General features: G+C 60.3%; 2 protein-coding genes across 9 annotated transcripts in view; one reads left to right on the top strand and one right to left on the bottom strand.

Annotated features, from left to right (window-relative positions):
• The window catches only part of ESPN (espin), a 36392-nt gene extending 19512 nt beyond the window's left edge, over positions 1–16880 (top strand). Inside the window, exons 6-15 of one of the 3 annotated variants that reach the window (XM_064281166.1) lie at positions 2468–2669; positions 4180–4454; positions 7012–7173; positions 7264–7462; positions 8714–8740; positions 9886–10031; positions 10116–10382; positions 15111–15190; positions 15291–15302; positions 16688–16880. In XM_064281166.1, the coding sequence (XP_064137236.1) occupies positions 2468–2669; positions 4180–4454; positions 7012–7173; positions 7264–7462; positions 8714–8740; positions 9886–10031; positions 10116–10382; positions 15111–15190; positions 15291–15302; positions 16688–16835 (1518 nt within the window). In that variant the 3' untranslated portion in view covers positions 16836–16880. Of the gene's footprint in view, positions 1–2467; positions 2670–4179; positions 4455–7011; positions 7463–8713; positions 8741–9885; positions 10032–10115; positions 10383–15110; positions 15191–15290; positions 15303–16687 lie in introns of all 3 variants that reach the window. The other 2 variants (XM_064281167.1, XM_064281165.1) reach the window with 2 other exon arrangements.
• Positions 16881–16984: 104 nt separating this feature from the next.
• TNFRSF25 (TNF receptor superfamily member 25) lies at positions 16985–22550 on the bottom strand. Of its 6 annotated transcripts, none has more exons than XM_064281173.1 (10): positions 22482–22550; positions 21853–21973; positions 21496–21630; positions 20916–21083; positions 20729–20807; positions 19908–19963; positions 19713–19820; positions 19515–19552; positions 18619–18799; positions 16985–18409 (listed from the first exon to the last, which is right to left on the bottom strand). In XM_064281173.1, the coding sequence occupies exons 1-10, from the start codon at positions 22518–22520 to the stop codon at positions 18081–18083; spliced, it is 1254 nt and encodes a 417-aa protein (XP_064137243.1). In that variant the 5' UTR covers positions 22521–22550; the 3' UTR covers positions 16985–18080. The 6 variants fall into 6 exon arrangements, with proteins under 6 accessions (XP_064137243.1, XP_064137244.1, XP_064137242.1 ...); XM_064281174.1 differs by having other exon boundaries at positions 19901–20007; XM_064281172.1 differs by having other exon boundaries at positions 19713–19963.
• Positions 22551–22600: the final 50 nt, after the last annotated feature.

The following is a 22600-nucleotide window of genomic DNA, read 5'->3' on the forward strand; positions in this document are numbered from 1 at the left end:
CAGGCGCTCCTCCTGCCAACTTACCTCATTCCCCCTGCCCCCTAGAGACAGATGTCTTTACCCCATTTCCCGAGGAGTCAGCTGAGGTTTAGGGAAGTGAAATCCCTTGCTCGCGCTCACACAACTAGTAAGTGCCTTGACCACCACAACCCCAAACCAGAGCCCCTGCCCATGCAGAGTGAGAGAGTGGAGGCAAAAAATCCAGGAGGTGGAGAACGCCTCCCTGAGTCATCTTGACAACAAGAGCTAAAGCTGAAGAAGTCACAGGGCAAGCACATACCAATGGGAGGAGCCAATGTCCCTCAGCAGGCCCTTCGTGGAGTGCCCCCACCCACCCACCCACGTACATAAGTTCATTTAACCCCCACAGCCACCCTCTGAGGTAGGTAGTGTTAGTGTCTCCATTTCACAGATGAGGAAACTGAGTCTTAGGGAGATTAAGTCCTTTGCCCAATATCACACAGCTCTTAAGTGGCAGATTCTGGATGGGCCCTGGGTGCCTGTCCGAGGCCACCTCTCTTGGCCACTACACTATAATTTACTTACTTCATAGCTACTTTATAACTGGAAACCCATGTAATTCTTTTTAAGTTGTTTTATTATGGTTAGACAGCTGGGAAGTGAGCCCCTGATACATGTAGTGGGTGGTTCCAAGCCTAGGGCCCCCCTATCTGGCATAGTGTCTCCTTTGGTCAGTGCCTTCAAACGATGCCTTCCGAAGGACACCAGTCAGCTTTAGGGGCAGCGTGGCCATGAGAGGTGCTGGGAAATGAGGTTTGGAGGAGAGAAGGCAGGATGTCCAGGCCCTGTCTGTGAGCATGTGGGGCTGGCTCTGGTTTTGGGAACTCCAGAGCAGAGCAAGGTGCAGGGGTGAGAGACTGTGGTGAGACCCAAGGAAGAATACCCCCCCCCCCCACCAGAAAGGGCTGCCCAAACACAGCAGGTGATACAGGAGGCAGTGAGTGTCCTTTCTGCACCAGAGGTGTGTTCCTTTCAGCTGACTTTGTTGAGGGGCTTGGTGACACCAGAACCCCAGGGCCCTCCAGCCCCTCCCAACAGCCTCCGATGTGGTGGCTGTGCTGGTAATAATGCCACAAGCTCCACTCACTGAATTCACAATACATAAATAGGAATGGCTGACACATATGGATTCACTGGGTGCCATGCCCTGGCCCTTCACTAACTTTTTTAATCTTCTTTACAACCCAGTGGGGCAGGTAGTGTTATACTCATTACCAGATGAAGAAACTGAGGCACAGAAAGGATAATTGACTTGCCCAAGGTCACACAGCTAGTAAATGGTGAGGTGGAGTTCAAAGTCAATGCTTGAAGCTGCAGAGCCTGCACCCCTAACCTCTGTTCTCTGCTGCCCACTGAGGTCAGGGCTGGGTGTCCCCCAGTGCCCACTACTATCAGCCAAGAAAAGAGCATCCTCAGGCTGTCCCCCAAGCTCAGCTCTGTGACTGCACCTTGGCTCATGGGGTAGGCAGCAGGGTCTGGCCTTCCCAAATTGGGTGGGGTGTGGGGTGTGGGAACCCTGGCCCCCTCACCCAGGCAGACGCAGCTGCAGCAGTGACAGATCCAAGCCACCAAGGATGCTGGCCCAGAAAAGGCAAACACTCCCACAGAGCCCCTAATTACAGGGCCAATGAGCGTGGCCGCCAAGCCGTTACCTGGTGCTGGGCCTGCTTCCTGCTCCCGGGGGGCCTGTGACACTTCTCAGCCAGGGAGGGGGCGCAGGGCAAGGAAGAGCAGGCCTGGGTAAGAGGCAGCAGAGAGAGCAGGTTTGCTGGCAGCGGGGACGCCATGGGCAACGTAAGCAGAGCCCCCACCCCAGCCCACTCCCACAATGGGAGGGACAGGCCTGTGGGCAGGGGCACATATGCCTGTGGGGGATGGCAGTCTTGGCAGCCTAGGCTTGGGCACAGATCACCTGGACCACCTAGACCCCCACTCTTTCCCCAAGGGCCCCATCAGAAGACAGAGCTGGGCTAGCGTTGGGAGGCTGCTCTAGGTTGGGCAAGGAGACAGAAGGGGTGGTGGCCAGGCAATGCGGGATCTGGTCTCCTCCAAGTTGTGGGCTCTTCCTTCTGGCCCAGCTGCTGCAAGTCTTCTCACCAGCGGCAGCACCAGAGCCCCCTCCCCACAGGTACCCCAGAGCCAAGGCCCTCTGCCCCTTGAAGAGGAAAGAGAAGGCCCCTTTCACCCCACCAGTCTCGCAACCTTCCAGCTAGGGAGGAGCCAGGGGGTGGGAGTTTCCCAGGATCCTGTGGGCCTTTGGTAGAGTGGCTGGTCTTGAACTTTAGCCTGGGAAGAACCTGGGAGACACTCCAGTGATGGGGAGAGGGAGCCTAGAGAGAGACATGGTTCACCAAGGTCGCACAGCAAGGGCAGGCCTGAGCCCCAGCCAGGGTGCAGCTGGTTAGGGGACGAAGGTGCCCTTATGCCCCACCCTCTTTCCCCCTAGAGCGTGGAGCACCGCTTGCTGTCCCGGGACCCATCCGCTGAGCTGGAGCCAAAGCAACCTGACTCGGGCATGTCCTCACCCAATACCACCATGTCGGTCCAGCCGCTGAACTTTGACCTCAGTTCGCCCACCAGCACTCTCTCCAACTACGACTCCTGCTCCTCTAGCCACTCCAGCATAAAGGGTCAGCACCCTGCCGGTGGTAAGTGGGCTGGCTTGGGAGGAGAGGAGAGAAGAGGGAGGAGGGAAAGCAGGCTGGAGTCAAGCCCTTGGGCACTAAGGGCCAGTCCAGGGCTTCACTGCTCATATGACACCTGGAGCTGCCCAGGTCACCTGCTGCCTTGAACACCTAAGAGGGGACACTAATGCTTGTGCATGTCCATCACAAACACACATGGACAGCCACACATATCCCTCCCCCACAAAACCCACACACCCCCCACACACAATTCCATACCCTCACCCTCACCCAGGCAAAGATACCCCAGACCTTACACAAGCCTACCCAGCCTCAAGAGTGCAGGCTTGTATGTGTGTACACACTAATATACAGATAGGAATGCACGCCCACTGTCTTAGTGTCCTGCTGCCATAACAAATGACCACAAAGTGGATGGCTTTAAAGGACAGAAGTTTACTATATCACAGTTCTGGAGGCCAGAAGTCCCAACTGGGGTCTCAGCTATATCGATTCCTTCTGGGGGCTTTGAGTGAGGAACTGTTGTGTGCCTCTCTCCTAGTTTCTGGTGGCTGCCGGCAATCCTTGGTGCTTAGAATTGCACCTGCCTTTGTGGTCATATGGTGTCTCTGCTCCCCCTGCATGTGTGTCTGTCTTCCCTTTTCATAAAACACCACTCAGAAGGGATTAGAATTAGGACCAAACCTGCTTTGGTATGACTTAACTGATAACATCTTCAGAGAAAGACCCTATTTCCCCAAACAAGGTCACATTCATAGGTATAGTGGCTAGGACTTCAATTTATATCTTTGGGGGACACAATTCAGTCCATAACACCCACACATATGGAGCCATGCAGATATATACACATACCTGCTTATACACAGGCAACCACCCTCCATGCCCACACCACAGATGTGCACATGCATACACACCCCGTACCCACAGACCAATGCAAACATACTCATAAATGCAAAGAATCATGTGCACATGTGCACACACTCAGAAATGAACACAATGCACAGACACTCTGGCAGAAGCCCAGGCATGCGTGCACACACACACTGGCCACGCCCTGGGCGTAGCTGGCTGTCCACCTGCAATACCTGCTTCACACTAGGTGGCGACCTGCAGAGTTGGCGGCGGGGGGGGGGCGGTGGTTGGGAGGTGGGGAGTGGGGGGTGGGGGTAGGGGTGGGGGGGTGCCCTGCAAAGGTCAGGTGTGGCCGTTCCTACTTCCTGCCATCCACCACTGCCAGAACTGCCCACAGGAGCTGCCCCTCCCATCTCCAGATGGCACTGCCCCACAGGCACACCCTGGAGCCAAAGCCTCTTCCAGACCTGGCTGCTTGGTCTTCCCCCAAAGAATACAGGGCAGGCAGCCCTGCCAGGGCCACAGGGAGGCCACACTCAGTAGTGCCCCTGAGCCTGCCTGGCCCCTTGGCAGGTTGTTTTCAGGCAGTGGAGGGTCTTGGTTCCAGGGAACAGCCTTTGCCTCTCTCATACTCACCCTCCTTCCATCCCCCTGTCCCCAGGGCTTCCCAGTGCAAGGGCTGCAGACATACAGACTTACATGGACATGCTGAATCCGGAGCTGGGCCTACCTCAGGGCAATATGGGGCAACCCACACCTCCACCGGCACCGCCACCCAGCTTCCCCCCACCACCCCCACCCCCAGGCACCCAACTGCCACCACCCCCACCGGACTACCCAGCCCCCAGACCCCCTGTGGGGCTCCATGCAGCTGACATCTATGTGCAGACCAAGAACAAACTGCGTCATGTGGAGACTGAGACCCTCAAGAAGGAGGTACTGAGCCCTCACCACCCCCCACCGGCCTGCCTCCCAGCGGTGGGACTGACCGGGGTGGGAGGGTGGTGAGGGGTAGCAGAGGGCCAGCAACTGGCCTTGGTGGTGGGTACAGGGCCAGGTTTGCACCTTCAAGGGTTGCAACTCCTGGACAGCCACCATGGGGCACCGCCCCTCGCTAGGCTCAGGAGTGGGCACTGAGGACGGGGAATAAGTGAGACAAAACCTCTGCCCTCAAGGGAAGTCAGAGTGGGGGGCGGGGCTCAGCCAGGAGCTGAGACCTTGCCAACCCTGAGTAGTAGGGCTGTCATGGAGCTGGCAGAGAATATGTCTGCCCTTCGGTGGACCCACACATGCCCACATACCCTGGTCTCAGTGAGGAATGGCCCGAGTAGGCCCAAGGTGGGTGGAGGGTGGAGGAAAGGGGACGGAGCCCTGGCAGGACTCGGTGCTTACTGGCATTGGGGTCTGGGGGAGAGGATATCACTGAGGCTGACTTCCTAGTTTGGGCTTAAGCACCTGAGTGGGTGAAGGGCCAGTCCTGAGATGGCAGCTGTGAAAGAGAAGCAGTCTGTGAGAAGGGGGTGCATCCAGTGTGGGAATGTTGAGGGTGAGATGCCCAATGACTGAGGCCTGGAGGATCCAGGCTGAGGTTCTGGGAAGGGCGAGAGGAGAGAAGATGGAAAGCTGGTCTGGAGTGCTCTGGGAGTCCTGAGCAGGGAGACCCAGAGAGGGCCTGGGGTGGCAGCCAAAGAGACAGCAAGGCTGGTCTGAGAAGTGGGAAGACAGGTGGCCAAGGAGTGGCCATGGTGGGGTGGGGGCCTCCAGGGTCCTGCAGGAGCCCTGGCTCTACCATTCTTTCTCAAGCAGAAGGCTAACCACCCAAGGGCAGAGCTGAGTAACAGATGGCCCAAGATGGGGGGACACCACAGAGACCCCAACCCCATACCCAGGATGAGACTTCAGACCAAGCTCTCACGTCGGTTTCCCCTTTCATCTCCGCGAGGGGCGGGAAGAGGGCGGGGCCTGCCAGGGCCTGGAACTGCAGACGTTTTCAGCTTGGCATGTGAGCCCAGCCCAAAGCCGCGGGACAGGTGGCCCGGCCTCTGAGCCCGAGCGCCCAGCTGCGCGGTCCCCGCAGCCCCTCCCGGGTGTGTGCGTGCCGGGCCGCAGGCCCCGGGGCCGCTCCACAAAGAGCTCTTTGTGCGCCCGCCGCGCCCCCCGCGCCGGTGCCCTGGCCGCGGGCCGGACCAGGGTCGTAGCATCCGCGCCTCCGGGGCTGCAGGGGGCGCCGGGGGCGGGCTGGCCCAGAAAACAAATCCCGCGGTGTCGCGTTTCTTGCAACGTGAGACCTGCCGGGCGGGGCACGGAGGGTCCGGGGCCACTGCGGGGACGCACGGGCTGGGGGTGGGGCAGAGGGACGGCCCCTGCTGGGTCACTCGGCCTTTGGCCCTGCCGCCTCTCGTCCTTCTCTCTGCTCTGGACTTAGCGGGGGGCAGCCGCGACGGGGCCGGCCACGGCGCTGTCACCCGAGCCCAAGTTGCTGCCCCTGAAACCCGAGGCTTGGACCCGGGTGTCGGTGTCGCTTACGCGGATGGCGATGGTTTCCAGATGCGGGAGGGGAAGGACTGGGACGCGACCCGGAGCCGGGGCCAAGGATGGGGGCTCCATTGCCCGCTGCCTGGCCCGCCTTGGGGCTCAGGCCGGCGGAGAGGAGGAGTGGGGGATGAAGGGCAGGTGCTCCCCACCCAGCTGAAAGGGAGAGGCGCGGAGGGCGGGGTCACATCTGCCCCGCGGGGCTGGCGCGGCGCAGCCGCCAGGTGTGGCGGAGCAGTTGGGCCCCGGCGGCATCCCCGGCTACTGGGGGATTCGGCCTGGGATTGGCGGGCCCTGGGTGATGTCAGGCCGCCTGAGCTCGTAGGGCGGACGTACGCGGGCGGGTGCGGGCAGGGATGTAACCTGAGAGGAGGGATCAGGTAGCGCAGGTGTCGGATCCGTGCCGCCCCCGCTGCCAGGTGCACAGCGGGGGCTACCGGCACAGTCGCAGGTAGGAGCGCCCTGAGCCACGATCTGGGCAGCCCGGGGCCCTGGGCAAGAGGGAGCCTAAGAGGTCACGGGCTCTCCGGAGGTGCTCCCTAGGGGCGGGACCCCGCAGGAGAGTACTCTGTAGAGTCTTCGGCCCTCCGCTGGCTCTGGTAGCGGGAGTGGGGTGCGGCTGAGGCCTTAGCGCTGGCCCAGCCCCAGCTGGGAGCTGTCCCTTCTCCAGCTACCCCTGTATCTGGACTGGGCCACCCCGCCCCTGGAACCGCCCCTTCTAGCCTCTGTGGCGGCCCCTATGCCCCTTGGCCCACGCCCAGAATCTCTCCCTGTAGGGCCAGCTGAGCCTGCCAGGCCACCGAGGCCCCCATGACCCTCGCCCCATCCCCGCTCTGAGAACAGGAGGGCCTTGGAAGGCTGCGTGTCCTGCCTCTAGACGGCCGGAGCTGGGGAGGTGAAGAGCTGGCAGAAGGGCACAAGGGACGGCTCAAAGCCCACCCTGCCCGCTGTCTTCCCGCAGTTGAGTTCCTGCGACGGCCACGACGGACTGCGGAGGCAGGACTCCGGCCGCAAGCCCCGCGCCGTCAGCAAGCAGCCCAGCACCGGGGACTACTACCGCCAGTTGGGCCGCTGCCCCGGGGAGCCGCTGGCCGCGCGCCCGGGCATGGCGCACAGCGAAGAGGTGCGTGTCCGCCAGCCCGCTCCCGCAGACCGCCCTGGGCCGGACCACATCGTCCGCCGCTCACTCGCCGGCCCCTCTGCTCCCCCGCAGGCGGCACTGCTCTCCGGGAACCACGTGCACAACGGCTGCGCCGTCGACCCCAAGGGGTCCAGGGAGCTGCCTCCGCCGCCGCCGCCGCCGCCGCCGCCCCTGCCTGAAGCCCTGAGCTCGCCGCCGCCGGCGCCACCTCTGCCCTTGGAGGGAGCGGGCTCTGGCTGCGGACAGCGCCGCTCTTCCTCGTCCACTGGCAGTGAGTGGGGCCGGCTGGACTGGTGGGGGGCGGCGCCAGCCTTGCATGGGGAGGGAGATCTAGACACCGCCCCCCACCCAGCTGCGATTGCCCTAGTCTTTCCTCCTCTCTTCGTTCTTCCTGCTGCCCCTACCCTTATGGGGACTTGACCCCAAGCAAGGGAAGGCTCTGAGCTGCTCTAGGGCTGTGTGGCCTTGAGCAAGTCCTCTCCTCTCTCTGAGTCTGCCTCCCACCCCATAGGGAGGACCCTCCAGCTCTGATGACTGGTGTTTCTGATGAGCCGGTGCTGGAGGGAAGCTCTGAGAAGTGGAACTAGCTTCAAGTGGGCAAGGCTGCTGTCCAGCCTTTTCCTGCTGCTCTCTAACCTGAGTCTCTCTTCCACTTTCCACTTCTTTCTCTGATTCTTCCAAGTGAACACAGACTTGAGTCCTTCTCATATGTGTGTCTGGGACTCTTCTGAACCACAGTACCCCCTCCCCCAGGGGCCCTGGGTCAGCACACTTTCCCTCCCTCCCAGCAAAATCCCCCAATCCTTTCTGAAGAGCCAGACTGGGACCCAGGACACCTGGTTTTCTTTTCTGTAAGTGTCCCACCTGCCAGGATTCCTGGAAGGCCCAGGAGTCAATTGTTTGAGAGCACTTTGTAAACACTGGACCCTCCCATCCCAGTCTGGCAGGGGAGCCTTCCTCAACCAGCCACTCTGGATAGGGACCACACTTAGCATCATCCAAAGCTTTATCTCCCTGACCAGGATTGCGAGGGCCCAGAGTAGGGCCAGTTGGGCCCCCTGGGGTTCCTATGGAGTCCAGCCCCAGAGCCCCTGGGAGCTCGTACATGGCCAGGTGATCCTCCAGAAAGGCCCACAGCCCGTGTCCCACTCGGGTGAGCATCTCCCTCCACCTGCAGCCTGAGGCGCGGCAGAAGCTAGGAAGAGAAGAAAAATAGGTTCTGGGCTTCTCCAGACACCCCTCTATGGGTACCCTATCCCAGCCTTAAGCCAGGATTGAGGTCCTGGGGGGGCAGGACCCCGGGGCGCTGGCACAGTCAGGAATTGGTCAGCCCCCCCCCACCTCCTCGCACCCATCTCCTAGCCCCAGAGGGGCTTGAGCCAGGGTCTGATGAGCTGGAAAGCTCCTCCTCTCCCCTCCTCCTGTTCTCCCTGGTACTTAGCCCTCTCTCCTTGTCCCTGCCCGCCTCGGCTCCCTCCTCCTCCTAACTTCGCTGTTGCTTCTCTCCTCTTGGTTTTCCTAGAAGTGAGAGTCCTGAGGCACAGGAAGAGTGAGTAGCTCATTGCGGCTGGGGCTCAGGCTGAGGCGCGGGGCAGGGGAAAGAGGCATGCGCAGGAGAAGCCAGGCAAAAGGGCCCGGCCTCGAGGAAAGGGCAGGGCCAGGGACCAGCAGGAAGGGGTGTACCCTGGTACCCCACCACACCCACGTGCGCACACACCCATGTGCGTGACCACACAGGCTGCACTGTCTGTCGGGTTTGCCCAAGTAAATGATCCGACCCCGGAGGCTACCGCCTGTTGCCTTACCCTCTTCCCCTCCCTGCAGTCCTCAGTCCACAAATCTAGGAGGGGTTAGCCTTTTGTTCCTCCACCCAGACCCGGCCCCTTCCTCGGGGCTCTCAAATATCCTCACCAAATACACCCCAGTCACCTCAGCTGATAGAGTCAGAAAATGCAAACTCTTGGCCAGGCATTTGCATGTTATTCTCTCCAGGCCCTTCTTCCTGGTTGCTTCCCCCCCGACCCCCCCCACCCCCCCACCCCCCCACCCCCTGCCACCTCCCCTCTTTAGTAAGGGATCCGCTTTCCAGGGTCCTCCAGAGCTGGGTAGTGCTTTGCCTTAAGTGTGCTCCAAGCTTGCAACCTGTGTGTCTGCGTGAGTCTGTTTGTGGGTGTGTGTTTGGAGGACGGCCTAGAGGCTGGTACTCCAGGCTGCCAAGTTCTAAGGCCATGGAGGCTCCCGGCTACTCAGTCCAAGGGTCGCTGGGCTTTGCTGAAGCCAGATGAGGGCCGAAGAGAGACTCCACCCTGACAGGGCAGAGGCAGGGAACCCTGGACAAAGGTCGGGGGCTGGCCCCAGGTAGTGTCTTGTATCTGGGCAATCAGTGTGCTGGGCGGAGATATTCGCTAGAGTCCCCAGGGCCGACCCAAGAGCCACCATGAACTCCCGGGGGCCCCCAGGCGGGGGCCCCATGCTCCGTGAGTAACCCGGGAGGATGGTGGGGCCGCCACCAGCCGGGAGCCAAGGACCCTGTCTAGGGTCCCTGAGGATTACCGGCGGGGCTAGGGATCTAGAGAACTGTCTTAGCCCCCCACCCATCCTGGCTTGGGGAGGGAAAAGCGGAGGGGCACGTGGGGGACTGCAAGAACGCGGCCCCGCCCCCAAGCCAGCGTTTCCTCTCCTGCCTCCGCGTAGGCACCAAATCTTTCAACATGATGTCCCCGACGGGCGACAACTCGGAGCTGCTGGCTGAGATCAAGGCGGGCAAGAGCCTGAAGCCGACGCCTCAGAGCAAGGGACTGACCACAGTGTTCTCGGGTAGCGGGCAGCCGGTCTCCCAGGTAGGCGGCCTGGACGGACGCTCCGCCCCGGCTCCCCTGCCTCTAGCCCGCCCGCGGGGCGCTCAGCCCCGCTTCTCCCCGCAGCCCGACTCGCCGCTGCCGTTGGTGTCGCCTGCGCTGCCTTCGCGGGCCCGCAGCCCCACCCCGTCAGCCGCCGGTCCGCAGCCACTGCTCAATGGCAGCTTGGTGCCAGCGCCGCCCGCCACCCCGGCGCCAGGCGTGCAGCTCGATGTGGAGGCCCTCATCCCCACGCACGACGAGCAGGGCCGGCCCATCCCCGAGTGGAAGCGCCAGGTGATGGTGCGGAAGCTGCAACTGAAGATGCAGGAGGAAGAGGAGCAAAGGCGAAAGGTAGGCGGGGTGGGGCTTCCCAGCGGGCACCCGGGTCTGCACGCGGGTACGCGGTTGGTCCCCCAGACCCCCTCCCACCTGCCCTGGCCCTTCTGTGCTTGTAGCTCCCATTACCTTTGGAGGAAGGCAGGATTGGAAACACCCACCCCTGAGACTCTTCCTAGCATACACTTCCAAGTCCTTTAACGTGAGATGGCAGTGTTTATCAAACTGTAATGCACCTTCAAATCTCCTGGGATCTTGTTAAAACGCCAATTCGGATTCTGGAAATCTGGGGTGGAGAATTTGCATCCCTAACAGGCTCTGGGTGAGGCGGCTGCTGCTGCTGGCCCAGGGAGCACACTCTGAATAGCCAAGAGAGCTTTGGTCTCCAGTAGACCAACCTGGGTTAGATCCCTGAACTGCCACTTTCCAGCTGCTCACCGCTGAGCCTCCTTCAGCCTCATTTTCTCATCTGTAAGATGCGTTGGTCATTACGAGCTGTCAGGATGACTTGCCATTCATTTGTTCAACCAATGTTCCCTGGGTGCCATCTATGTGCCACACACTATTGTAGGCTCTGAGGATTCATGGTGACTAGATCTGGGCCTGCTCTGGAGGAGCTAAGGGTGGCTTCAAGGGATCAATCAACAAGCAAACACAGGCACACACACACACATTGGCTTAAGAGTGATAAGTGCCACAAAGGAGACAGGTGATGTGAGAGAGTGAGTCGCTGGGGAGACAAATAGCTGAGCTGTTACAGCACAGCCAGCCCTGTGATGGGAGCCCCTGGGTCTGGGGCAGCCCTAAGCTGGCCACCCTACTCAGGCTGGGGGCAGTGTTAGGGAAGAAGAGGGGGAGATGTCTCAGGTGAGGCTTGGAAGATGAGCAAGAATTGGCTGGGAAGGGTGTGGGGAGGGGAGAGCAGGCAGGAGAGGGGAGGCTTGGAAATCAGGGTGGGTGTGGCTCTGGCTGGCCTATTGAAGGAAGGGAGGAGAGAGCTGAGCTGGAGGGGTCAGTAAGGGTCAGGTTACCAAGGCTTGGCCAGCCACCTTACAGAGAATGGACTTTCTCCTGGAGCAGTGGTAAGTCACAGGCTGGTTTTAACCAGGGATGTGGCCATATCATGTTTGTGGGTGGGGATGGGATTGTAGTGGGTCAAATGGACTTGGGAGGCTGAGAGGGGGTGAGGGCAGCCCCCCAGGCTAGAAAAGCAGGGCTCTTGAGTGGCAGCCTAGAGATGGAGAAAAGGAAGGAATAAATAAGAATGTAAGAAGTGCCTGGCAAGCCTAGCTCTATTCATTGTATTATTATTGTCCGACAAGGGTGGAGGAGGGGTGGGCATCTCAGTGGAAGCCATAGCTTTAGCCTCTTTGAGAATGGAGTGGAATAGTGCCCTTTCCTTCCTTCAAGATCTCTCATTCTTCAGGTAAAACATGGGTGGCAGTGATCGGGAGGGCTTGGGCCGAAGGGAAGCTTGAGAAGGCGTCTACCCAGTGGCCTCCTGAGCATCCATCCTGGAAATCACAGGCCTTGGACTGGGTGGTGGGAGAAAGACGTGGTGGTCTGCTTCCATAAAGATTACAGCATTGGAAACCCTATAGGCCAGTTGTACACTGTCACATATGGTCACTATGAGTCGGAATTAACTGGAGGGCAGTGGGTTATAGGGGACTAGGGCGAGAGAGGGCTGTCCTGCATCGCGGTTTCAACACCTTTTGCACGTTCCATCGGTGGTGTAATGAGCGACCAAGCCAGGCATGAAGACCCTGATCGCCTGCCTGCCCTCTCTGCCCCGGCAGCACCGTCCAACAACCGGCTGTCCCCTCACCAGCCACCCAAGTGGACCATGCCCATCACACGCAGCAGCGGCCTGGGCCCTAGGCCGAAGCCTCACTTCAGTGTAGTCGCCAGTGCAGCCCCGCGAAGCCATTACACCACCTGGTACATGCAAAGGGCGCCCCTGCAGCCGCTGCGGGAGCTGGAGCCGGGCCGAGGGAGACGCGCCTCCCCTCTCTTGTCTTCCTCGCTTAGCTGACGGCCGCCAGCCCGTGCTGCTACCCCCCCGAGGGCTGGAGGTACTCCCGCGTGCACAACGCCATCCTCGGGCCTTTCGGCGAGCTCATGACCCAGGCCGACATCCTCCGCATCGAGCAGCAAATAGAAAACCTACAGGTCCTGCACAAGGCACAGAAGCTAGAGACGCGCCTGGAGCAGCTGGAGCTGGAGCTGGCGCAGCTACTGCCCATCTCGGCCGCCCTGGCGGCGCCGCGCTTCACGGTCGACCCGCGCCGCATGCACGGCCGCGCCGCCAGCCTGCCCGCCTGGTGCAGCAAGATCTCCACGCTGCTCAAGAGCATGGCCTCGCTGCTGGCCGCGCTGGGCGGTCAGCCCGCTCACTTCGCCGAGTTGCTGGCCGCCGACACGGGCCAGCCACTGCCGCCGCTAGCCGACGCGCCCTGCCGGCCTGGTCCGCAGTGCCTGGGCCGGTCGCACTCGCTCAGCTGGTGCCGCGACGCGGTGGCGCGCGAGATACTCGAGTGCGGCGTTTCAGTCCAGCATCTTCGCGCCACCTACGAGCAGCTTGCCCAGAGCTCAGCGCCTACGCACGGCCCGCGCCGCAAGCTCTCGCTGCTTGCCCATGACCCGGGCCGCGAGCCCATCCTCGAGGAAGACTACGTGGCTGCCGGACCCAGCGATCCCTGCGTCGCCACTGCCAAAGGCCTGCTCCCCGCTGGGGAGCCCGGGTGTGCGCGGGACCCAGCTGCGGCGCCCGGCCGCCAGGAGGCGCTGCCGGAGCCGGAGCAGCTGGCACACCGGACGCCGCTCCCCACCGAGCTGCGCGATGTCCAGGACTACATCGACATGCGCAAGGAGCGCATCGTCTATCTCTTCCTGGAGCACTGGCACAAGTCGACTTGCGGCGGGCCCACGCGCCACGCCCAGACGCGCCTGCGGAGGCTACTGCCCCGCGTGCTGGCCGCCGGCGCTAGCCCGGGCCCCGAGGCCGCCCCCCGGCCGCCCGCAGACTACGGCCCCGACGGGCGACTGCGGGACCTGCTGAAGCAGCGGCAGGTAGTGGACAAGCTGCTGGGCCGCTGGCGGAGCCTGGGGCGACGGGCGACAGCGCGCGCGCCCTGCGGCCCGAGCCTGGCACACGGCCTGTACTGGCCCGAGCACTTCCTGCCGCCCCTCGACGGCGGCGCGCCCCGGAGCTACGACAGCCTCACGCTTGACCTCTTCATGCTCGGCTACTTCCAGCTGCTCGAGATGGGCCTGAGTCGCGAGGAGCGCAAGTTCCGCCACCTGTTGTGCTACGAGATGTTCGACCGGTTGGGCACCCACCCCTGGGAGCTCATCCGCCTCTTCCACCGCGTGGTGCTCGAGGAGGTGGAGGCCGGCCAGCGCAGCTGGAGCGACGGCTTTGAGGACCTCAGGTGTCAGTTCTTCGGAGACGGCCCGGATGCTGAGGCTAGGAACGAAGGGGTGGAGGAGGAGGAAGAAGAGAGGAAGGAGGAAGAGGAGGCAGAGGAGAAGGAGCCGGCAGAAGAGGTTGCTCCAGCTCAGACAGAGGACTGGCCAGAAGGGCAGTCTGAGGCCCCGGCTCCTGAGCTGCCGCCCCCGCCCAGTTCCGAGGCCCTGGCCGAAGACCCACTGGAGCTGGTGTCCGAGATGGGCGAGTTCAGCAACGAAGACATCTGCCGCTACATCGACCGTAGCTTCTCCTTCTGGAAGGACAAGGAGGCAGAGCTGTTTGACATTTGAACAGGGCAACCCGGAATGCACCCTCAAGCATCTTAACCCCGCCATGATGCCTGTCTGATGCCGCCAGGCAGCCAGAAGCAGGCAGAAGAGCCCAGGGCGGCAGGTCTTGGAAAGCTAAAAGTGCCCAGGACCAGGCCGCCCCAGCCTTTGAGGCCCCATCATGGCAAGATATGGGGCATTGGTCGGGAGAGGCGGGACATGGCATAGAGCAAGCCAGGTGTCCCCCTCTGACCACAGGCCTTGCTAGGCTCTGCGTGGAGCCAGGCGGAAGACACAGCCCCCAGAGTGAGGGACTGAGGTCCCCTTGGGCCAGTCGTGGCCCTCTTTCTCTCTCTGGTTTTCACTGGAGCTCACAGCTGCCTCCCTGGCTGACGTCAAGGGAGTGCGTGTGCAGTGTTCCGTGTGCTGTGATGTGTGCAGACCCTTTCTCCTCTGTAACACCAAGTAATAAAACTTTCTGCTGTCAGGTGCCTGTGCTGGACCAACGCCGACCATGGCATTGCCACCCTACAATTGCAGAGGTGTTGCCCACTCCATCTGGGGAGAGGACAGGTGTGGGCCAGAAGGTCCTTCATGGGACACCAAGGTGCAACCTGAACCTCCCTGAGCTGGCAAGAACTGTGAGGGCCCACGTCAGATGGCCCACCGTCCCCTATAGGGAATCAGGCTCAGAGTGTCTGAAAATCAGCCCAGCCACTGCATTCTCTACTCCCTTCTCCACCGAAAACTCAACAATAATTTCTCTAGGGAATGGAGTCTAGGTTATTGGAGGGCAGGAGGGGCCCTCCAAGGGGGCTATGGCCAGATACCTTCATCCATTTGCCCCATAGAATGGAATCATAAGGGTCTCTTCCTGTGCCCCCACTGGGACCCATTCTCCCTACTCCTCCAGGCTCCCCTCCTCCTGACTGGAGATGCACCCCCTCCAGCCCCCAACCTTCCAGCCCAGGCTGGCCCTGAAACTCTGTGGCTGTGTTTCAGGAGGAGGAGGAGGAGGCCCGGCTGGCCAGCATGCCTGCCTGGAGGCGGGACCTCCTGCGGAAGAAGCTGGAAGAAGAGAGGTGAGCTGGGGCCCCAGAGGATGCAAGGCCTGGCAGGGTGTCTCAGGACTGTGTCCCTGAGGTGTTGACACCAACTAACGCTGTCTCTTTTCCCTTCCAGGGAGCAGAAGCGGTGAGTGTGGGGCTGGGCCCAACCTGCCTCCCCTCCCCCTATCGAGTCACAGAAGCCTGCCTTACGTCCCTCATCCAGCCCCATCTTAAGCAGATTCCCTTGTCACTGACATACAGCAGTCTCTCTACTCCCAATAATGCCACCAGACCCTTTTCCCCCAATAATCTAGCCCCCATGTCCGAATAACTTCATCCTCAATACCCAGCCCCCATTGCCCACTAAACTAGCCTTTCTACCCCACAGTTAACCCAGCCCCAGTACCAATAACCTTCCTCATCTACCCCCTCAAAACTTAGCTTCTGTCCCCAGTGCTGTCCAATAGAAATATAATGTGAGACAGACACAGATGTAGTTTTTTTTTAGTAGCCACATTGAAAAAACTATACAAATAGGTGAACTTAATTCTAATATTTTATTTAACATATGTATCCAAAATGTTATTTCAACATATAATCAATACAAAAAGCTACTGAGATTTTTTTTACGTTTCTTTTTTTAAAACTAAGTCTTCGCAATATCTTGAGTATTTTACACCTATAATACATTCCAGTTCAGACCAGCATGTTTCAAATGCTCAATAATTATACGTGGCTAGTGGCTACCATGTCAACAAAACTAAGAAAACCGGTTGTTGTGGAGCCAGTTGTGACTCATGGAGACCTCATGTGTGCAGAGCAGAACTGGGTTCCATAGGTTTTCCGAGGCTGTGACCTTTTGGAAGCAGATCGCCAGGCCTGTCTTCCAAGGTGCCTCTGGATGGGTTTGAACTGCCAACCTTTGCGGTTAACAGTCGAGTGCTTAACCCTTTTTGCCACATAAGAACTCTACCCTGTGAACAGTGCCCCTATGTTCTCATAATCTTATCCCTAACGACACAACTCCCGTCCCCCAATAATGTGGTCCCTCTGCCCCCCAGGAGCCCAGCCCATTCTCAATAAGCCAGATTGTCCTGCCCGCAGTCCTGGCCCCAATAATCTTGCCCTCTGCCCCTTGTAGCCCCTCCTTCATTCCCCAATAACCCAGTTCCTCTGCCACAGGATGACCCAGCACCAGTTTCCAGTAATGCTCCCAGCCCACAATAACGCAGCCATGGCCTCCCACTCATCAGCTCCTGTGTACTCCAATGATCTATTACCTCTGCCCCCAATCAAGTCCCTCTATCCCCAGCCATCCCGCCAATGTGCCCCCAGCCCAACCCCTGTTCCTGACAATTTAGCCCTTCTGCCCCTAAGAATCCATAGCGTGCCCACAATTCTCAGTCCCTCTGCCCTCAGGAGCCCACTTCTTGCCTCCGGTGACCCTGCCCCACTGCCGACCCGACCCCTGGCCCGCCGCAGTGTTTGCCCTCTGGCTTCACCGCAGTTCTGCCCCCATCCCACCCCCAGGGAAGAGGAGGAGCGACAGAAACAGGAAGAGCTGCGTCGGGAGAAAGAGCAGTCCGAGAAGCTGCGGACGCTGGGCTACGACGAGACCAAGCTGGCGCCCTGGCAGCGACAGATCATCCTGAAGAAGGGGGATATCGCTAAGTACTAGGCGTCGCGGCCTCCTGCCTGCACCCTGGCGTGCTCGCGGCCTCAGCCCCCGCCCCGGCCTGCCCGGTTGCGGCCAAGGGCCGGTGTCGGGCCGCCTCCCCTCCCGCGCTGGTAACCCCCCCCGCTTCTCCGCCCCCGCCACCTGCTTCCCAGCCCAGGGTGACGCTGAAGCGCACCCGCAGCCGCTCAGAAAAAGTGTCCACGCTGTTAAGACAAAAAAGTTGCTGCTTATTTGCATGAATATTTACATATATTTGCATGTTTGTTGAATGTCAATGCGCAGAGCTCTCTCAGCTTTAGGGCAGTGACTTTGTTTTCCTACGGGGCGCGCGCCGCCTGCAGCCCCCTCCCCCGCACCCCGGAACCTGCGTCGCGGGAGCATCCTGGGCGGAGGCCGGCGCAGCGCTGGGTTCGGGGCTTTCCTCCCTTCCTGACCCAGATGTGAGCCACCCAGCCCGGCCGCGTTTCCCATCCCCGTCAAGGGTTTCCTCTCAGTCATTTACCAGAAACGATGAAAACTGCAAACTGCCGGTCGAGTTGGAGACTACTGCTCCCGGGCCGCCTCTGCCTCCTCCCCAATTAGGCCTGCGCCCCAGCTCCGGCCAGACCCCTCGCTCCCGGGTCCTCTCACAGCCGCGGTGGAAGAAGTGGAGGACGAGGGGCCCCGAACCTGTGTCTCCAATCGCTGCCGCGCCCCCGCCCCGCGTCCCCATTAAAGCTCTCTCAGCCGCTGGGGCTCCTGCGCACTCTCACTCGCCGTCGCCGGAGCTTCCTCTTTCTCTGACTCTCTCCTTCTCTTGGGCTAACCGGGCCGCGGCGAATGTGAGAGGAGGCGGCTTTGGGGCTAGGGGCCACACGGCCCCTAAGAACCCCTGTCTGTCCCAGACCCAGGGATGGCAGAACCCCAGGCCCTTTCGACGCCCTCCAGAAAACCAAGCTCGGGCCATGTAATACTCCCCAGTCCCGGGGAAACACCAAGCAGCAGCTTTTCTTCATAGATTTAATACGAAGGCCTCGGCCACACTCAGGCCAAGAAATAGTGTAGCCATCACCTGACCTCTCCCCGCCTTTCGTCAACGCTTCTCTACCTGAACCCTGGAGCGAGCAGGGCCGAGGCTGGAGGATGCTGCTACGCAGGGTCGTGCCAGAGGCTTAATAAGTGACATAAAATGTCTACATGCATAAGTAACCGTACTTAGGGCTTCTCCAAGGGCCACCCGCGCCCTGAGGAGGAGGGCGGGTCGCATCACGGGCCTCGCTGCAGGCGGCTGCGCAGGTCCTCGGCGCAGCCATCCAGCCCCATGCGCTCCAGGGCCGCGTAGACGGCGCCCAGGCCTGCGGGCTGCTGCTGGCGCCAGCGTTTGAGCATCTCGTACTGCTGGTCGCGGAAACGGCCAACCTCCACTTCCACGGCCTCAATCTCCGTCTCGCGCAATCCCAGCGTGCGCACGAACTCCTTCCAGCGCCGCGCGGGCACCGCGTCCATCACGTCGTAAAGCTGCGGGCCCGGCTGGAGCGTGGCAACTGCCAAGCCTGCAGGGGGCGCTGGCGAAAGCGCAGACGCCAGAGGCGGGCCTGGGGCGGGGCCAGAGAGAGCCAATGGCAATGTGGCTTGAGCCAGGGTGCGGGGGCGGGGCAGGCAGGTGTTCGGGGCAGCAGAGACAGGGCTGGGACAATACGGTCAGTTAGCGGACAGGAAGCGGGCAAGTGGTGCTCAGGAAATCACAACTTCCCACTTCCACCTCAGAATGACATCAAGGCCTTGGGCCCCTAAGCTCACTTACCAAGGGCTCTGCTCGTTAGCTGGTCCCAGGACCATGGCACCTCCGGGCAGGCAGCCTCCTGCGTCTGGGGGGTGTCAGGGGTCCAGCTGTTGCCTACCAACTGGACGGTGCAAACCTTCTCATTGCTGCCGGGTGGGGCCAGAAGGGTGTGGGTGCTGCCCGGAGATGAGGGATGGGTGGCCTGGAAGCCAAGAGGGGCCCAGGGTCAGCCCTGCCTGCCTAATAAGGACCCCTTTGCTGGGGTCTCTGACCAGTAGTGAGCATACCCTTGCTCAGTCCGCAAGCATCCCAAGAGTGCTCCCTCCCCAGTTAGCCATGCTCTCCCACCCGTGGCCACCTACCACCAGAGGAGCCATTTCCTGCCTGGAATACCCTGGCCCTATGCTTCTGCCTTCCAGGCACCCTGGGGGAGGCCTCCTCATTATGACATTCATCCCACTAAACATTCACTCCTGTCTGTGCTCCAGTAGACTGCAGAGATTTGGGGCAAGGACTGAGCTGGCCTTGTTTACTGATATTCAGCTCTCATTCATTCATTAGGTCTCCCTGTGTTAACCACCTGTCCGTCAATGGGGACATGTATGTTGCTATGACACTGAGCAGGTTTCTACAGAGCTTGCAAACTAAGACAAACTGGGAAGAAAGGCCTGGTGATCTCCTTCCAAAAATCATCCAGTGAAAAACCTACGAATCACAAAGGTCCAGTCCCATGTGCATGGGGTTGCCATGAGTCAGAGAACAACTCCAAAGCAGCTAACAAAACCACCAGCTATGCCAGCTGTCGTGCCACACAGTGGCAACCACTAGTTAAAATAAGGCCCAGTTTCCCCACTCCAGAGGCTGAGGCCCACGGTGCCTGCCTATCCTCTTCCCCAGGTTATTACTGAGTCTCTTACCTGCAGGGGGTTCAGGGCCTCCATCCCAGCTTCATCTGCTGAAAGAGACAAAGAGGGGTTGGTCAGCTCCGAGGCAAAGCTCCTGGGTGCCTCTGCATCTACATGCCTCAGTTTCCCCTTCTGTATCAGGGCTGAAGGGGTTCTGGGCTACCCATCCTGACCCCAGGCTCCCAGGAATGTGTGTGTATGTGCGCTCACCGGGAATCACTGGCTTGCGAGGCTGGTAGCAGCGGTACGTACAGGTCAGTGTGGCGCCAAGCAGGAGTGGGACCACCAGGGCTGGCAGGAGCACCTGGACCCAAAACACTGAAAAGGCATCTGGTGGGTGGGTACCCCCAACCTCCCCTTGGCCCATCCCAGCACTCCTGCTCCCATTTCCAGCAAACCACCTACTCTGCCTCCAGCCACAGACAGTAGCACAGGGCTCAGGACAGCTCCCAGGGGTGCTCCTACAAGGGGAAGTGGTAGGGTGAGGTATGAGGGAGTACATACCCTCAGAGGGGCTACCCAGGACTACCTGACATACTCTTTATCCAGAGGTTCTTCTCCCCCCGCCAGCCTCTCCCCTGTGAGCCTCATTTTATGTTCCAGAAGTACTACTGAAATGTCACCTGTGTCCCTAATAACAATAGCAATCACCATCATTTATTTCTTTCTAGACTGGATTGAGGGTTATTTGAATGTCAATGTCAGAAGGACAGAGATTTTGCCTATTTTGTTCCCTGCTGTATCCCTAACCCCTAGAATAGTGTCTGGAAACAGCAGATGTTCAGTAAGTACTTGTTGAGTGAATGAATGAACAAGGTGCCTTACTCTTTGTCATAGCACTATGGGGAACCTACTAACATTCTCATGTTTTGAATAGAGAAACCATGGATCAGAGTTTGTTACTTGCCCAAGACCTCCCAGCCCAAGTTTTGAACCCAAGCCAATGTGATTATCTTTACACATGACACAAATCCTCTCTCGAATGTATGGCTGGAAGGATCACTCAGGGAAATTCTCACAGAGTGACAATGCACCCCGTTATCTGGCATAAAGTGAATCTATTTTTCCTTCTATCACCTGTGTTTGCCTCAAGTGGGGCCAGGCTCCCTCCTCCGTGCCCCTCATCCTGGGGCTCCCTTATTCCCAAACCAACAGCACTTTTCCCTGTGGCCCCCACCCTGCTCCCAGCCTCCCTTCTCCCCAGTCCAGAGCAGCCAGGAAGTTACGTGGGGCAGGGTGCGCAGCCATCACCATGTTCATAGAAGCCAGGCAGGCAGGACCCGCAGTCAGTATCTCTGCCTGAACCTACGGTCCAAGGTCCAAGAGATGGTGTGGTCAGGATGGATGAGAAGGGAGGCAGGGAGAGGAAAGATGTGGGGCAGGTAGCTTGGAACAAGGGCAGGGGGAACTCACAGGGCACAACGGTATGGCGGTGCAGGGCCTCGCAGTCTGAGCACGGACGGCAGTGGAAGTGTGAGCCAGCGCTGCATTGCCTGACTGAGCACTCCAAGAACCAGCCCGGTTCGCAGCCGCAGCGGGTGTCTGCCACTGCTGAGCAGTTCTCCAGGGCAACCTGAGAGGCTGGTACAGGTGCAGAGAGATGGGGAGTGCAGAAGTGGTCAGAGCCAGAGACCCCCAGGGAGAGGCAGGGCAAATATCCCTGAGAATGGAGACCAGGATAGACCAAAAAGGAAGAGGGTACCCCACAAGGGGGAGAGGCATGAAGATGGCTATAGCACAGAGGCCAACCCATGCACAGACAGGAAAGCCAACAGGAAGAGGGAAGGGCAAGGTATCCTGAGGCAGGATTGTGGTGCAGGGGGGCCCGGGGTGGACAGTCACAGGGCATTCACACCCAAACCTTGGGCCTAGCAGTGGCTTCCTTCAGAAAGATCCATGACCTGTTCTTCATTCATTCATTCCCCAGCACTTATGGATGCCGGTGGGCCAGCCCCCAAGAGGCCCCACCCCCAAGCACTAGGCAGCCCCTCACCCTGCTCATCACAGGCCTGGCAACGGGCACAGCGGGTCTCATGGTGGTTCTTCCTGGCCAGGAAGGTGCCCTGGGGGCATGGAAGGCAGGTAGCAGCCCCACAGGGCTTTGTGCAGGGGGCCTTCAGGTAGTGCCCTGTGGAACCCAGACAGGGGCAAGTCAAAGGGGACTGCCCAGTACCCCAAACTGCTCCCCACCTCCCCTTCCCTACCTTCCTGTCTCTTGAGCCCTACTTCCCTTTAGACTGCCCCCACCTCCCCCAGCCTGCTGCCACTGCTAAGCTCCCCTGCCTGACCCCCACCTGGCCCCAGCCTGCCCTCACTCCCCCCTACTCTCCCCACCCTGCGGTTCACTCACCTGCTGGACAGCCCCTGCAACAGAACAGACCATTTCTCTTCTGGGCGTCACCCGCACAGTCACACCCAGGGCTAGGCGTGCTACCCTGGCCCTGGGCTCCCAGCAGCACCATGAGGAGAGCCTGGGGGAGGGAGGCTGCTGACTCCAAATAGAGCTGCCTCCACGTGTGGGCAAACCCCTGCCTGTCTCCCCCACTCCAGAGGCCCCAGGATGTGCCTCAGAACAGTGCAGGCCTCGGTTTTTTGAGCAGAAAGAGTGCCCATGTGTGTGGTGGTGGTGGGGACAACTAATTTCCTTTACCTGCACAGACCAGGCTTCCCACAGAGCCCCTCTCACACAACCCTCCCCACCAGGGCCGGAATTGGGACTGCCCCCATCCCCACTCAGGGTTTTTTGAAGTGAGGGGCACTGATGCTTCTCCACCTGGGGCCCGAAGAACCCTATGGCCCTTCGGAGAGTGTTTCCTCCCAGCGGAATGACCCCGCCTGAGCTGAGCTTCTAATTAGGTCGGCTGGGGGCCCAGCACCCTGCCAGGCCGGGAGCGAGACTCGACCGCGGAGGAGGGGGGGCTTCCTTCACCGCCGCAGCCGCCCTGCCCGAGGCTGTGCCTGGCCCGGCGTCCCACTCACCACAGCCACCGCCGCACAGCCCCTGGGCCGTGGCTCCATGCTCTGCGCCGCGCCCTCCGATGGCGTGCGCTGCCCTGCCCCGGGCTTCCCGCTCTGCCTGCCGGCTCCACGCCCGCCGG

This window comes from Loxodonta africana, chromosome 3, assembly GCF_030014295.1.
Source record: "Loxodonta africana isolate mLoxAfr1 chromosome 3, mLoxAfr1.hap2, whole genome shotgun sequence".
NCBI lineage: Eukaryota > Metazoa > Chordata > Mammalia > Proboscidea > Elephantidae > Loxodonta > Loxodonta africana.

Coding starts and splice junctions, on each gene's coding strand:
- TNFRSF25 (XM_064281168.1), bottom strand. CDS start 22,520: ATGGAGCCACGGCCCAGGGGCTGTGCGGCGGTGGCTGTG. Junction 21,974..22,481: donor GCTGTGCGGCGGTGGCTGTG/GTGAGTGGGACG, acceptor TCCCTCCCCCAG/GCTCTCCTCATGGTGCTGCT. Junction 18,800..19,514: donor AGGCCCTGAACCCCCTGCAG/GTAAGAGACTCA, acceptor CTTGGCTTCCAG/GCCACCCATCCCTCATCTCC.